This window comes from Mauremys reevesii, linkage group 6 (assembly GCF_016161935.1).
Source record: "Mauremys reevesii isolate NIE-2019 linkage group 6, ASM1616193v1, whole genome shotgun sequence".
Taxonomy (NCBI): domain Eukaryota; kingdom Metazoa; phylum Chordata; order Testudines; family Geoemydidae; genus Mauremys; species Mauremys reevesii.
In genome coordinates, this window is record NC_052628.1 from 126,636,021 (window position 1) to 126,652,909 (window position 16,889).

General features: G+C 43.1%; 1 protein-coding gene across 2 annotated transcripts in view; it reads left to right on the plus strand.

Moving 5' to 3' along the window:
* Nucleotides 1–16,889, plus strand: part of FSD1L (fibronectin type III and SPRY domain containing 1 like) — a 60,980-nt gene that overhangs the window by 30,434 nt on the left and 13,657 nt on the right. Inside the window, exons 7-10 of one of the 2 annotated variants that reach the window (XM_039544019.1) lie at nt 2,853–3,062; nt 3,540–3,638; nt 7,917–8,046; nt 10,155–10,187. In XM_039544019.1, the coding sequence (XP_039399953.1) occupies nt 2,853–3,062; nt 3,540–3,638; nt 7,917–8,046; nt 10,155–10,187 (472 nt within the window). The remainder of the gene's footprint in view (nt 1–2,852; nt 3,063–3,539; nt 3,639–7,916; nt 8,047–10,154; nt 10,188–16,889) is intronic. The other variant, XM_039544020.1, reaches the window with a different exon arrangement.

Here is a 16,889-nt window from a genome sequence, read left to right on the forward strand (position 1 = left end):
AATTTTGTCTCTCTTCAGTGGTGGTGTCTGTCCCTATGACTGACCTTCATTTGGGATATATGGAACAAGCACACTGAACCGGAGACCAGCATAGTGATTAAATAACCAAGTGTTCAGCTCTAAAAAGTGACAGAAAATGGTACCACCTTACTTGGTAAATGTGCTACTGTTGTGTATTCAGATGGGGAAAACTTCCTGTTAGAAATCAAAACCAACCTAATGGTACTGAATGTTTGTCACTATGAAGTATTTACATGAATATAAGTTAAATGCCTTTTGATATTAAAAACATTGGGCTTCTAACTTCAGCATCTTCAAAAGCTGAAAAAGAATTAATATAAAAGTTCTTATGCTTAACTGCAGATGCTTTTGCAGTTTTTCTACCTAGAACCTAGAGGGTAATAGGTATCCAGTGATGACTGGAGAGGAGCATGGTAGTAGGTAGAATTAAACACATCAGGGAAGTTGAACTTTCAAGTGACCAGGATGTGTCCCCAGCCAGGCCAGTGTGACCACACATGGTGCTAATGCTTTCAGACTGCTTTTTTCAGCACACCTATTTCCAGACCAAACAAGTTGGGAAAGTATTGGGATCTGAGGTCCGATTCTAATTAGTAGACTGAATACTTGTTGGTGGTCTTGCCTGAATTTGCAACCTGTTCATTTTGGTCAATGTGCCCTCTGAGGATGAAATACACTTAAGTCATTTTTATGCATAGGGTTTCATTTAACAAAACCCAGTGAGGTTTTTGTATGAAGGGGAGAAATCCTAACCCTGTATTTGCTGGCTTGAATGACAGTTCTTACTGCTTGGTAGTCATCCTCACTCTGCAGAGCTGATAGCTCAATTTTAACTAAAAATTTCTACTGCATCCTGTGCATCAACAGAACTGCTTACCAAGTTTCAATTGGCTACATGTGTGAAAACTCAGCGAAAGCAGCAGTGTTGCAGGTGTAACTTAAGTCTCTCAATTTGAAGACCATAGATCTTCAAGATTTAATTGCAGGTCTAAGTTAAACTGGAGAATGTCTATTGGTGGTTCATGACATGGAAAGAAGCAGCTTGAATCAGAACTCAAACTATTTACAGGGCTGATCGTTGAGTGGGGGAAAATCACTTTCTGTAAATAGAATGTACTTCCGCAGAAAGAGGCCTAAATATGAAACTCCATTAATGCATTTTTATGTGACTTGTCAGAGGAATAGCTTGCTTCAAAGTGGCAGGCCTCAGGGGAATAAAATATCTCATGGGTTGTGAGCAAGCATACTTCAAAAACTCTTTTCAGGACCCCTTTGAAAACTGCAGAAGTTGTTTGAGTATTAGGTAGAGAATGTTTTTTCTTAAAGGCAAAAACAGATTCTTGAACAAGAAACACATGGATACTACTTTCCTTTCCTGTCAATGTAAATTTGACTCCTAAAGTTCTTGATTTCAGCTTACTGATGAAATAAGGTTTTGGTCATGGGTTCCAGCTGTAATTGGCTACTTACCTTTTCTGCTTGCTTTGTGCATTGTTTTATGTTCAGAAAGAAACCTATGAAATTCCATTTGATTAAGGTGTGGTTTGTGTTAAATCCTACTTTGTCTGCTATCCATTAGTATATTACTATCTGTCATGCATCCATTTTCTGATGCTGCCTCTTTCCTGCTTCATGCATGATGTGCGCCTCGGATGTTAATATTTGGGGATGTAGATGGGAAACAGAAATGTAGTGAAATTGGTTCAAATTGTAGAATGTGCCCGGATGCGTTTCTTGGGTAGCTGGTGTCATGAGATGCCGAGGTTCTGCAATATGACCCGGTATCACACTGGGAGCAAGAAGTGAGTTTCGTTTCTAGTGTAAGGGTAATCCAAAACTGAATGCGGTAGGACTTAGTAAAGAAAGTTGAATTTTTTTAATATGGTACTTGAAGTACCTGAGATCATCTTATGTCAACTTAGTCTACTGATTTCAGAGAGATTAGAGGATTTGGAGGGTAACAAAATAAAAACACAGTAATTTGAGTAAACCTTAACATACTTTCCTCAGTGACCTGGCGGTGAGAAGCTAGTTTGCTTTTTAGCTTTTATCCTTTTGTTTGGATTTTGCTAGAAAATACACTACAGAAAATAAACCATAAAAACACAAGTCTACTAATGATGTTTTGATACAAGTTGACCATCTTGAGATAGAGATAGATAGATATACATACATTAAATTTACTCATTAGTAAATGCTTTGTGTTCAGGTCACTGTATCTGCCTTGTTTTCTCTGGAAATGTTATGTTGTAAATCTATGTAGTGATGCTTGTATCCAAATATTATAAACCAACCTTTTTTTAAAGTGATGGAAGCATGCTCTTGCTGCATGATCCTATATCAGGGCTCTAGCTCTGAGTGCTCTGTAAAAAGATTTGTCTGAAAGAGCTTAAGACAATTTAACCTCTTTAAAATGTTCTTCCTACTTGCTTATTCCAACAATGGAACCACGATTGCCAGTCCGCCCCAGCTCTGTTTGCTTGTTACTGTTTATACAAGGAGGTCAGGCTGACCTGTACTATCAGAAAAACAGACAATAATGGTAGAAGTTAATCCTAGAGCTAATGCATATTTGTTAGTAAAATGCTAATTTTGTGTTTAATATATTCACTTAACAGGCAGCGTATTAAAGAGCAATAGCCTGATATTCTATTTAAGTTCCAATTTGTAGATACTTGAGTAAAGTCCCTGAAAGGAATGAGTGCTACTGAACCAAAGGCAATTTCTGATTCTCTTGTGTGGATCCAAAGGAACAGACTGCAACACTGGGGTGGCAAACACTTTTTTTCATCCATACTCTAATGTTCTTTTGTTTTGTTTTTCTTTTGCAGTCCCCAAAGCTCCAGAGATAGACCCAGTAGAGTGTCTGGTAGCTGACAACACTGTAACGATAGTATGGAGAATGCCAGAAGAAGACAACAAAATTGATCATTTTGTATTGGAATATAGGAAAACTAATTTTGATGGTCTTCCTCGAGTAAAAGATGAAACATGCTGGGAGCTGATAGACTATATCAAGGGCACTGAATATACATTATCTGGTAAAGATTGCTCGGTTACCTTCTTAAAAAGTCTTCTGCCCTTGAGGTGACTCTGAACAAACACTGGGGTTTTTTTTTTTGTATGTAACAGAATCCTATTAGAGACAAGGTGGGTGAGATCACTTCTCTTGGTGAAAGACAAGCTTTTGAGCTTACACCAAGCTGCTGTTCATATCTGGGACCAACATGGCTACAACAACACTGCAAACATAGAATGCTCAACTATACAAAACACTTGCTGTTGAAGGGGCATCCTTATTACAAACACAAATGTTACTCAGTAAATGAATGTAGCCTCCAGATAACTGGTCAGTTACAGGGCCTTCCTATAGAGACCTGGGTCACCTTGTTTTTAGCTACCAGTCCTCCTCATTCTATACTAAATAAACTTTCTTCTTATTTTCTTAATCTAGACTATATGGAACCAATCACTATCATTATGACAAACTTTTTAAGTGTTTCACAATTTTTTTTCAGGACTGAAGTTTGATTCAAAATATATGAACTTTCGGGTAAGAGCTTGCAACAAGGCTGTGGCAGGGGAATACTCTGATCCAGTAACTTTGGAGACTAAAGGTAAAATGACATGGCAGCCTTGCATGAATGTGTAGAAAACAATATTGTAAACACTGAGGAGAATTCAGCACTCTCTAGCCAGTCAGTCTAATGGCAGCAGAGATAGAGGCAATGAAAACTTGGGTCTGAGGTTTGTGGGATGAAATTCAAATGTCATCTGTTAATGAGCCTACATGGAAAAGGATTAAGTTAGGCTGCCTTGTCCTATGACTCTACTGTACATAAACACCTAGCTCTACTAGAAGCTGAAAAATCTCTGTAGGTATGTAACCATTCCTGGCTCCAGTGTCTGAGATTGTCTACTGAAACTGCTGGTCAGGTTTCTGAAGTGTTGGTTGTTGCAGTTTAACTTTTCTGGGGAAAGATTTTGCTATTATCTGGAGCTGCTTGATGTGAGGGCAGAGCTTGACGGAATGCTCCTGAGCACCTTGGCACTATATGTGTTCACATAACTTGAACAGTAGGTGACAGCCTATTAACATTTGAGGATTGCTGTGGGAGGGGAGGGCAGGGATATCTGAAGCGGCAGTCTTGTGGATCTGTATAGTGAACAACTTGAACTGCAGAAATCCTCTGAGAATAGCAAAGAATACCCATATAGCCTATAGCACTTCCCAAGTGAAGCTGTCTTGAGTAAGTACATGACCACTGAAAGGTAGCTTAGAAAGCAGGTATGTTTATTATGCTTTAAATCCGAGCATTGCACATAGTCACTCAATACTGGATACTAATCTGTAAGCTATAAATTTTTTAGATGGCAAATAAGTTGCTGAGTGTATATACACAATATTTTCCTTATTAAGATGTGGTCAGTGACTGTTTTTGTAAGTGAAACCTTTTTTCAGTCTGAAGATTGCTTTGTGGATTCAGAGTTATATCTGCTTGGCTTGGTGGCAAAATAGCTGTATAGTATTTTTCTTTTGCTATAAGAGTAAGCAGATTCTTGTGACTTGTGCTTTACCAACAGTTGTTAGCTGTTTCCTCTGAAGTGCTAAGTTCTAAATGCAGAATGACTACTGATCTGTGACCCAGTAAACACAGCTGGACTTTCAAATCCCAGGTTCAGTCTGCAGGGATGGCACCTGTAAACTTAAAGATATGCAGCCATTGTAAAATGAGCAAAGTTGGGGGTGAGGGGGTTGTCATTTGAGATACAGCATAAAACCCCACACTTTATTTTGAAAAGTGAATAAACATCCATCATAGTTGAAAGTGTACTTTATATATAGTATATCCCATCAAAAACACACATACTGAAATTTGAGATCTTTCTCTTGTTTCTGCCTTTTAATGGCTATATTCTGAACATAATCTAGATCAACAGGATGAGTAACTTACTGCTCTTCAGAGCACCACGTGATGCTTATGGTGTTGGGATATGGTTGGTGGTAGTCTGTCTGTCTGAGCAGAATGTCTCAACACAACTTCAGAACATCACTACTATTTTTGGGTTGTAGGACAGCAACAAACAAGACAGTGCACAATATTAACGAGAGGGCAGCTTTTCTGGACCAGAGCCACCACTGCCACACCCTTACAAAAAGGGCAATTAGATATCTAATGTCCATGCAGAATCGACAAGGTTCCTGTTCTGAAGGGACACTAATGTGGGTTCAGTTATCTGCTTTGGAAAAAAGGCTAAGTCAGAGGATTTGAAACTCCGGTTCCAGAGAGATGAGGGATTTTAAGCTTAAACCTAGGTCACTAAGCTGTCACCTCTGACCCTGTCATTTTAAAATATTTCTGGAGCCATATGGCCTTTCAGGAAAGTCATGGGTTTTTTCCCTTTCAATTTTTAAAAATCAATCTTCAATTCCAATATTGTGCTGTCAGTTTTTCCGGACTACAGTTTGTCACTTACAGTTGACATTGAAGATTTAACTTTTTAAATTGCATATGTGTGTATTGTCGGGTGTCTTTGATGGTTTGTCACAGCCTCCAGTCTACTTAAATATAGCTCTTTCTGGAAACTTCAAGGAATTTATTGCTAGACCTACAATGTTTCGTAGAGAAGAAGAGCTTCAAAGTACCTTTTTTCAGGAACTTCATAGATGTAATTAAGGTGCTTGGTTTTTATACTGAGGAGATCTTAAAAAAAGATGACCAAGTAGATTGTTTTCATTCTGTTAGACTGACTTGAAAACCAAAAAGATCAAACTGATGGGTGTTCTAGTTTGACGTTTTGGCTGGCTTACCAACTTTTCACTTTGTTTGTCACACTTAAGAATTAAATTGAGGTCCGACAATAAAAACAATGCCTTAAAATATGATCTGCATTCAAAAAGAAACTAGCTGTATCTGCTTGTGCTTCCTAAACATTTTTTGGAAACTACACCAAATCCCAGAGATCACTGATGGATCATGAGCCTATGCTCTTAAAGCAGTATCTCACTTATTGCCTTAGATAATCTATATAAAGGGCTGTTTCACTACTACTATATAAACTTCAAGAGAAACATCTGAAAATTTCTTCTTTATTTTAGGACTTAATCAGATATGATAGTAATAATCTTTATAAGAATTTGCTGCAACACAGTGGATATCCTGGAAGGGAGGGGGGTGGCGGGGCTAATAAATTTTAGAAAAATTGGCTAATTCCACTTAGCTTCTGGTAAGTGCTGCTTCATGATGGACAGCTGCATTTGAAATGTATTGTACTGTCTTTAAGTTGACCACTGCTGCAGTCTCCACTCTTAAAGCAATTATTTAAAAAAGAGGCATATTGAAATGCAAAATGGAAGTCTCTAATGTATTCTAATTAAAACCTATTAATATGGCAGTCACTATTAGGCAGGCTCCTTGCTTCAGCTTCAGAGCATAACTCCCAAGAGGCTCAATTATTTTGCTTAGTCAGCAATAACAAAGATGGAACTTGCTTAAATAACAAATTCCAGTGAGATGGATTCAAAGTGCTAGCATAATTTTTTTATCTTGGTTTTATATTGGGTATGATGGACCTCTGATCTCAATCTGCATACTGCAGTAGTTCAGGCTTATGAATTGTGGACCTCTTGATCTTAAACACTTCTCCCTGCAGTAAATATAGTACTTTGTAATAGCAGGACAGTATTCAGAGGAGAGGTGAAAATCAGCTCTCTAAAATGATGGCTGCTGGTGGTTGGCATGTCTACTCTACTTTGTGCTGTCTTTTTTTTTCTTTCCCTGGGTGAAGGATTTGACACTAATTACTACTGAATCTTCATTAGTTGCTTGCATCCTAATGCCTGCTTTAATCTCTGCAGGTCATTTTGTGGTTTGACTGTCCATATACATTTGCTGTTCCTTCAGCTTTATTGTAATCAACAGGTTATGACAGTTACATCATCATAGAAATAGCTTGCAGAAGACAGTGATATGGAGAGCAGAAGATGGGCTTAGTTTTTTGTCACCATCTCTCAAACTATAAATCTTAGCGTAGGTTGCAACTAGTAGGAAGTGTCTCTGATTTAATACTAAAATTTTAATTGCTGAGACTCTGATTTGAACATGTTCTGTGTGGTATGGTCTGGAGACTACAGTTGGACTGGCTGGATTTCACTTTTTTATAGTTAAAAAAAAAAAAAAAAAAGTCAGACCAACTATAATTAACATTACATTTTAGTCATGGGTGTTTTTAGTAAAAGTCATGGGCAGGAAACAAATTCATGGCCTGTGACCTGTACATGAATTTTACTATATACCCCTGACTAAAACTTGGGGGGGTTGGAGGGCAGAGGTTGCCACGGGGAAGAGGGGGGCGAGGCGGCTGGGGCAGGCTCTCTTCCCAGCTCCTGGGAAGCAGTGACCCTAACTCCATGTGCTGCCTCCTCTCCGCTCCAAGCCTCAGTTCTGCAGCTCCCGTTGGCTGGGAACTGCAGCCAATGGGAGCTGCAGGGGCAGTGTCTGCAGGTAGAGGCAGCTTGTGGACCTAGGAGCTGAGGGAGGGCAGTTCCTGTTGCCCTTCTGGGGAGCTTCCCCCCCAGGTAAGCACCACCCTGCATCCCAGCCCTGAGGCCCTCCCCAACTCCGAGACTGCCCCAGTAACAGCCAATGCAACGGGCCCAAGGGCTACCCAAGCTGCGCAAGCAGCTCCCGGGCCAGCCACACCAGGCTGCTGCAGAAGTCAGAGGTCACAGAATCTGTGACTTCCATGAGCTCTATGACAAAAACGAGTCTTAATTATAATTACTTGACTTTATAGTGCATTGTTGTCTACAACTCCTAAATTTTTTTTCTTAAATAGACAGCATGGGGAGATAATCCCTGTCTTTTTACTCTTGGAAATCTTGTCTTGACCAGCACTTGTCTTCAATTTGGACAATACATCATCTCATCTGAACCTGAAAGTTGAAGATTCTTATGTTGAGTGGGATCCTACTGGAGGCAAAGGCCAAGAAAACAAAATAAAAGGAAAAGAGAATAAAGGCAGGTGAGAACTTTAACTCTAAGATCTGTAACCTGAAGTCTTAATTTGAATAAGGTTAATATGTTTAGAGCGGCAAACTATTTTATTGCACTGTTTGTGCTTAAGATACCTAATATATTAGTTTTGAATTGGCATACCATGAAATGCTGATTCCCTGGACCATAAGGTTGAATTAAAGATCCTTAAATAGGGAGTGGTCAGGTAAACCTGACTTGTTGGACTATGGACGGGAAGTGAAGGGAGGAAAGTCAGTAGTATTGGTAGCTGGCACACTCCTGCCTCTGTAGGAGTTTGCATCTCTCCTTACTCATCTGGTTGGTGTAACTCTGGACACCAAAGGAAATTTCATCTAGACATTCTTATTTGGAAGAAATGTTGCTGTGGTATAGGATGGGGAAGGCCTAAGAGAGGGATAAGGCATATTGTCCCACTGAGAGGAGACACTCAAGTAAGCCACTTTAAATATTTGAAGAGAAGCCAAATCAAGAGTTAGAATTTCTTGAATCTAAAACTTTAACACCTACAAAACTGCTTTTGTGAATTCAAGGACTTGTATAATGTGCCAAGTCCAAATAGAGTAAGCCATCTCCATTTACTTCACTTTTGGACAGTAACTGTCTGAACTTCAGATCTGACACACTTAGATACGGTAGAACCACCAGTTCGAAGAATGAAAGACTGAGTCAGTCTTGCTAATACTGTATTGTAGATGGATGGAGTTTGATAAAACAAAAGAAAAAAACAGCATAAAGAGAACCAATCCATGGCCCTTTTTTTGAAGGAGTTGAGGGTGTATTGGCATACCCTGAAAAGCTGTCCTTGACACACATTTCCATCTCCATAGTCCTGCTACATTCTTTGCATCAGTTGTCTGCCAGACTGCTGTTCTCAACCATGGAGTTAAGTTGCTGTCTATGGCATTGTATGAATATCTTTTTTTGTTTAAGTACTCTAGACCAGTGGTTCTCAACCTTTCCAGACTACTGTACCCCTTTCAGGAGTCTGATTTTTTGTCTTGTGTACCCCAATTTCACCTCAACTACTTGTGTACAAAATCAGATTTAAAAGTACACAAGTGTTACAGCACACTAATACTGAAAAATGGCTTGGTTTCTCATGTTTACCATGAAATAAATTGATTGGAATATAAATATAATATACTTTCCAGTGTATAGTATATAGAATAGTATAAACTAGTCATTGTCTGTATGAAATTTTAGTTGGTACTGACTTTGCTAGTGCTTTTTATGTAACCTGTTGTAAAACTAGGCAAATATCTAGATGAGTTGATGTACCCCCAGAGATGCACATACCCCTGGTTAAGAATCACTGCTCTAGATTTTCAAGCTTGAGGTCAGCTCAAACTCACTGGGTAAGGGGAAGGGGCCAAGTCTCCTACCTGAGTAGTCTTGAGTCTATTCATGCACTAGCCTTAAAATTATATAAGATCTGTCATGCCTAGAGGTGGTGTATATCTACTCCATTGAGGTGTTTTGGCTGCTCTTAACTGCCTGTCAATTTATCACTGCTGATGAGGCATTCCCTATGACTGTCAGCTATTTCAACTTCTAAACTTACTATCTTCCATCAGATATGGACAGTAAGGGATGAAATGGGTAACCAGCCACTTGATTAAAAAATGGAATGAACTTCACATAGTAGGAGGCAGTTCAAGTTTGGGCTGCCTAATGGACCCATAGTTGGTTAATGAAGGAGAAAGGATACTGATATATTTCTAAATATTGTCAGTGAGGATACCAAGATCTTTTGATAGCAATTTTAGTAAAATATTCTGTGAAAGTTTAAAGGAGGGCTGTGCAATAAAGATTGTAGCCTTAACTAAAGATTAAGCTTTACCAGAATGCCAAATCTAGAGAAAATAACTAAATATCGTATTAAAAGTTACTTAGTCAAGACTTATTTGTATAATTATGAACATCTAACGTGACACACATTCAGTTACCTAACATTAAAACAATAAATGCCTTCCTGGCTGATGGTGGTTGCCAGTGGTGTGACAAGTTTGAAAGGCTGCTAAGATTTGTCTCAAGTTAATGTGTACAATTTTTAGTAGTGACGTCTTTTAATCATTGCTTATTTCTGTCTGACAGTGGCCAGATTACCGTACTGAAGAACAATACAAGGTGATAACTTAAGACTCTTCTAGTTCTAGGATCTAGCCTCTAGCTTTGCTGAAAATCTTCAGAATTTTCCTTTTTAATCCTTGCTCTTTCTCTAGATAAAACATGAGCCCATCCAACAGCCTTCATCAGTAACCAAGACAGTACCTTTTTGGGTCTGCTTTTATTTAATTGTTTAGTAATCTAATCTTCATTCAGGAGAACAGCCTGTTACTCTCAGAGGGGGATATGCCATAACTCCTTTGAATCAAATGGAGCTGTACATGCTCAAGTTTCAATAAAATCTAACAGTTAATTTATATTACCATTGTGACTAGAAGCCCCAGTCAGGACCAGGACCCCCTTGTGCTAAGCACCAAACAGACACCAAACAAGAATGCCCTTGCCCCAAACAGCTTGCAGTCTTTAGTTCTTCTTAGAGTGCTTGTTCATGTCAATTCCAGTCAGGTATCCACACGCTGCATGCACGACAGCCAGAAGATTTTTTTTTTCCCTCTAGCTCTGGCACTGTCAATGTGAGCCGGTCCCGAGGAAGGACTCTGCTAGAAAATCCTTGGCACTGTCACGGCTATGCCCACAGGTCCCACTCCCTAGTGCCCCTCAAAAGGAAAGGCTGACAGAGGGCACTTCCCAACCTGGTCTAAAGACCAGTTGGCTAGCAAGCCCCCATCTGGTACCCATTTGGTGGGGATTCCATCAACTCCTGCCCCAGGATGAGTCCAGTTGAGTCCAGCCCACACCACTCACCGGTCCACCACCATAAGGACCTCTAGCTCCCCTCCACACCAGTGGCGTTCGAGGTGGCAGCGGACTTTTGGCACAGCGCCACCTTCACCTCCTAGGCAGGTGAGGTTACTGGCACCAGTTATGGGCACCGTACATTCTGTGGGCAAATCAGCGATGTCGGCCATAAGACCACCATCTCCGTTGCATTGGCCTGCGGCACTGGCAACCCATGTGGGGGAGCCACTCCAGTCCCTCAGTTGGCACGGCTCTCCAGCATCAAGGGGCTCCACTCCTCCCTGGTCCTCGCAGTCAGACTTCTGAGTCAGAAGCGGAGGCGTTGCACTCTAGTAGGAGCAGAAGATCCCACTCCCACTGCAACTGACAACCATACCTGGCGCCATGGCTGAGCCAATGGCAGGCCCTTCAATGGCCCTTCTGGACACCCTGGGCCTATCACCAGAGCCAGAGTTCCAGATTGACATTGGTGGCCTCAGCTTCTTTTGCGCAGCCGCATGAGCCCTCCTCACTGGTCATCCCGGCAGGGACCCATCCGCCAACATCGACTGTCTCTGCTTCAACATCGACTGCAGCACTGATTGATTGTGCCACTGATGACGGGGGTGTGGGTTGCTGCACCACCCTCAACACCGATCACTAAGCTGGCTGATGTTGGAGGCACCAGCCACAGTACCGGTTCTCCTTGCCCCTAGGGGGGCCAAAGGCAGGGACAGGCTCCGGTACCAGCCACCATCTCTTCCTTCTCGTTGCCAGATGAGGTGGTGGTGGGTTCCTTGACTGCTCCAGCCTTAGAGGACAGTAAAGTCTTTCAGCAGCTTCTGAGACAGGTGGCCCAGAACCTTAATATCAAAACGGAGGAGGTGGTCTAGGAAGCAGACCCAGTGGTCGATATCCTCTTCTCTCCTCAGCCATTCTCTATTGCGCTGATTATCAAAATGATCAGCGATGCCATTAAGACTGTGGCAGACCCCATCCTCATTGCCACTGACCATGAAAAGGTACAAGCAGAGGTACTTTGTTCTCTCTCAAAGGTACGAACATTTGTATACACACCCTCACCCTTCTCCCGGACTCACTGATAGTGGACGCAGCTAACCAGCGCAAGCACCAGGGCTCCTCTGTCAAGAACTGAGGCCAAAAAAACTACCTCTTTGGGAGAAAAATATACTCTATGGGTGGTTGCATCTTCATATTGCTAACCATCAGGCGGTGGTTAGCAGATACAACTATAATACCTGTGGCGCAGTGGAAAAGTTCAGAGCTCCTGCCTACAGACTTTCGTTCAGACTTTTCCACACTTGTCAAGGATGGCAAATTGCTTTCCCGCCCCTGGAGATGGCCGCGGATGCAGCCTCTCGCACCATGGCTTCAGGGGTGACTATGAGAAGGAGTTCCTGGATGCAGGTCTGAGGCCTACCATATGAGATGCAGCAGACAATTCAGGATATCCCTTCGAGGGTCAGTTTTCTTTTCAGAGAAGACTGACTCTCTCATCTGCACAGCCTCAAGGACTCTCCAGCCACCTTGAAGTCCATGGTCCTCCACACCCCTGCCAATCAGTGGAAGTACTTCAGACCCCGGTTCCCCTGCCCCACCGAGGAATTATCAACCTCATGGTAGGCCAGACAGGTAGTGCAGGAGGAATAGGAACTCAAGGAAGAGACCTCACCCCTCCTCTGGCCAATCTAAACCCTCATCAGGCTCAAAACAGGCACTCTGCCTTACCTTTTCGTCCTGTCTATCCCCTTTCTACCATGAGTGGGCCCGTATTACACTGGACCACTGGGTACTCCGCATGGTAGCGAGGGGATATTCACTCCAATTCTCTACCCTTCCACCACCTTCCCCATCCCTCTTCAAGGACCCTTCTCATGAGCAACTCCTTATTCAGGAGGTGCAACGGCTCCTCTTGCTTGGGGCAGTGGAATAGGTTCTTCAGGAACAGAAGGGCAAGGGCTTCTATTCCCAGTATCTCCTAATAACAAAAGCCAAAGGTGAGCTCAGGGCCATCCTAGGCCTGTGAAAGTTCAACAAGTTCATGAAGAAACTCAAGTTCTGCATGATCTCCTTGGCCTCCATTATCCCTTCCTTGGATCCAGGGGACTGGTATGCCGCTCTCAACTTGAAGGAGGTGTACTTTCATATAGCAATCACACCGTCCCACAGAAAATACTTCAGGTTTGTGGTGCACAACAACCACTTCCAGTTCACTCCTCCCATTTGGCCTGTCAGCGGTGCCTTGAGTATTTACCAAATGCATGGCTGGCATGGGCACATTTCTTCACAGGCGCCAGGGACAGGTGTTCCCGTACTGTGACAACTGACTGATTCAGGGCTCTATTGGAGATGCAAGTTGGATTCATTGCAACCTTTGACGAACTGGGCCTTCTCCTGAATGTGGAGAAGTCAATTCTGTCCCCTGTTCAGAGGATAGTTCATAGGGGCAGTGCTGGATGCGACCCAGGCCATGGCGTACCTACCAGAAAAAAGGTTCCAGGCCACAGGCAGCATCATTCGGCATCTCAGGCTGTTTCTCAACACCACAGTATGCAATTGCCTAAGACTCCTAGGACACATGGCCGCATGCACTTACGTGGTGCAACATGCCAGACTCAGGGTAGTGACTCTGCCTCACCTGGTCCTTGACTCCCTCCTGTGGTGGCTCGATCCACAGATGGTGTGTGCAGGGATCCGCTTCGCCAGCCCCCAGGCAACTCTTGTTAGTGACTAACACATCAGACTTGGGCTAGGGGACACATTTAGGAGACCTCAGGACACAAGGCCTCTGGTCTCAGGCAGAACTGGCTCTCCACATTAGTGTCCGAGAGCTGAGAGAGGTGTGCCTGGCATGCCAGACTTTCTGAGCCCACCTAACAGGGAAATGTGTATCATTTATGACAGACAATACCACGGCGATATTTTATATCGGACGTAGGCAACCTATGGCACGTGTGCCGAAGGCGGCATGCGAGCTGATTTTCAGTTGCACTCCCACTGCCCGGGGTCCTGGCCACTGGTCCGGGGGGCTCTGCATTTTAACTTCATTTAAAATGAAGCTTCTTAAACATTTTAAAAACCTTATTTACTTTACATACAATAGCTTAGTTATATATTAGAAGCAGCAAAGAATCCTGTGGCACCTTACTGCAAAACGTCTGTTAATCTATAAGGTGCCACAGGATTCTTTGCTGTTTTTACAGAACCAGACTAACATGGCTACCCCTCTGATACTTATATATTAGACTTATAGAAAGAGTCCTTCTAAAAACGTTAATGTATTACTGGCATGGGAAACCTTAAATTAGTGAATAAATGAAGACTCAGCACACCACTTCTGAAAAGGTTGCCAACCCCTCTTTTATATCAACAAACAGGGCAGTGCACGCTCCTCTCCCTGTGCCAGGAAGCCCTGTGAGACTTCTGGATAGAGCATTCAATACACCTGCAAGCATCATATCTCCTTGGGGTACAGAACGAGTTGGCAGGCTACCTCATCAGATCGTTCCACAGCCATGAGTGGCCCTACACCCAGATGTTGCAAACTCCATCTTCCAATGGTGAGGCTTTCCCTGGATAGACCTGTTTGCCACGCGACTCAACAGGATGTGTCAGTAATGCTGCATCTTACAGAACCAGAGTCCAAGCTCCATAGTGGACACATTCCTCTTCCCATGGGGAGACCATCTCCTATACGAGTTCCCACCCATCCTGCTCGTTCACAAGTTACTCCTCAAGATACGGAGGGAACAAGCTTTGGTAATATTGATAGCTCCAGCCTGGCCCCACCAACACTGGTACACATTGGGGCTTCCACTGACATGTTCAGGAGCAGTCACCTTGCTCTTCCCGGACTTAACTCAGGACCGCGGCCACCTTCAGCACCCGAACCTCTAGTTGCTGCACTCATGGCATGGAAGCTCCATTGCTGAACCCAATGGAGCTTGTCTGCTCGGACAGGGTTAGACAAGTCCTCCTTGGCAGTAGGAAATTCTCTACCAGGGCTACCTACCTTGTCAAGTGGAAGAGATTTTCAATCTGGACAGCACTGCATCATTTATCTCAGACGCTTGCCACTATACCGTGTATGTTGGACTACCTCCTCCATCTCAAGCAGCAGGGCCTGTCCATGTCGTTAATAAGGGTTCACCTGGACACCATTTCAGTGTTCCATCCAGGTTCAGATGGCAGGTCGGTCTTTGCCAACCCTATGATCAGTCATTTTATGAAAAGTCTTATCCACAGGTCAGGCAGCTGATCCCAGGTTGGGACCTCAACCTGGTCCTTTCTAAACTGATGTGTCTGCCCTTTTGAACCATTGGCAATGTGCTCCCTGTGCGCGCACGCTGTCACTCACACACGAAAGGTGGCGTTTCTGGTAGTGATAACCTCAGCCAGGAGGGTGTCTAAGCTCAAGGCCTTAACATCAGAGCCCTCTTACACTGTGTTCTGTAAGGACAAGGTGCCACTCAGGCTGCACCTGGCTTTCCTCCCAAAGGTTGTCTCCCCATTTCACATCAACCAGGACCTATTCCTTCCAGTATTCTATCCTAAGCCACGCTGGAGCAGTAGGGAGCAGAGTCTTCACTCATTGGATGTCCACAGAGCGCTAGCCTTTTACATTGAGAGAACAAAGCTGTTTCAAAAGTCCATTCAACTAGTCATGGCTTTGGCAGACAGAATGAAAAGTCTTCCTGTCTCTTCTCAATGGATTTTGTCATGGACCACATCCTGCATACGTGAGTGTTATAATATTGGTAGGGGTGGCTGCCCATCCGATTACTGTGCACTCCACCAGGGCACAGGCCTCTACAACAGTATTCCCGGCTCACGTTCCTACCCCGGAAATATGCAGAGTGGCAACTTGGTCCTCCATTTGTATTTTCGTTGCGCGTTATGCGATCACCCAGCAAGCCAGAGATGATGCAGCCTTTGGTAGTGTGCTGCTCCTATCAGTAAACAACTCCAACCCTGCCTCCAGAACTTAGGCTTGGGAGTCATCTGATTGGAATGGACATGAACAAGCACTCGAAGAAGAAACGGTTACTCACCTTCTTGTAACTGTTCTTCAAGATGTGGTAGTCATGTCCATTCCAATACCCATTCTCCTACCCCACTGTCACAATAGCCAGCAAGAAGAACTGAGGGGGGTCAGCTTGGCAGGGCCCTATATTGGGTGCCATGAAGGCACAACTCTTGGGGGCACCCAGGCTGACCCTATGGATTCTGTTAGGGGGAAAATCTTCTGGCTGTTGCGCATGCGGCGCGTGTGCGCGCGCACACACACCTGAATGGGCAAGAGCAACAGTTATGAGAAGGTGAATCACTTTTTTCCCTCTATTCAGTTCATTGTCCCTCATGCTCGAACCCTTAATGCCTTCAGCCCCAAAATGATATGCCATACCTATTGCCTGCTACCTATTAGATGCAATAGATCAAACATGGGTTAGCATGTATAGATTCTTACCCCTCTCTTCACCCCCCCGCCCACCCCTCCCCCCCGTCTCTGAGGCTACTGGGCATTTTTAGAGACTGGATACTAGACTACATTGATTAGTGGTCTGAATTGCATGGTTATAGTTCTTTTACACCAATACTTTTCCTTTTCAAAGGCAATGAAATTTTTACAATTAGAGTTGGTTGAAATGTTCTGAAACTTTTTTTTTGGTGGAAAAAATGAAGATGTGGGTTGACCAAATCACTTTACGAATTTTGTAAAATGGTTTAGCTGAATTCTTTCAGTCAAATCCTAAATTCCCCCCAAAATTAACCAATTCACTTTTAGACTTTCAAAACGTTTTACTTTTATTCAAAACAACTTAGTTTTGAAATTTTCCTTAGTTACAGAATCTCAGGGTTGTAAGGAACCTCAAGAGGTCAACTAGTCCAACCCCTTGCTCAAAGCAGGACCAATCTTCAGACATTTTTTACCTCAGTTCTTTAAATGGCCCCCTCAAGGATTGA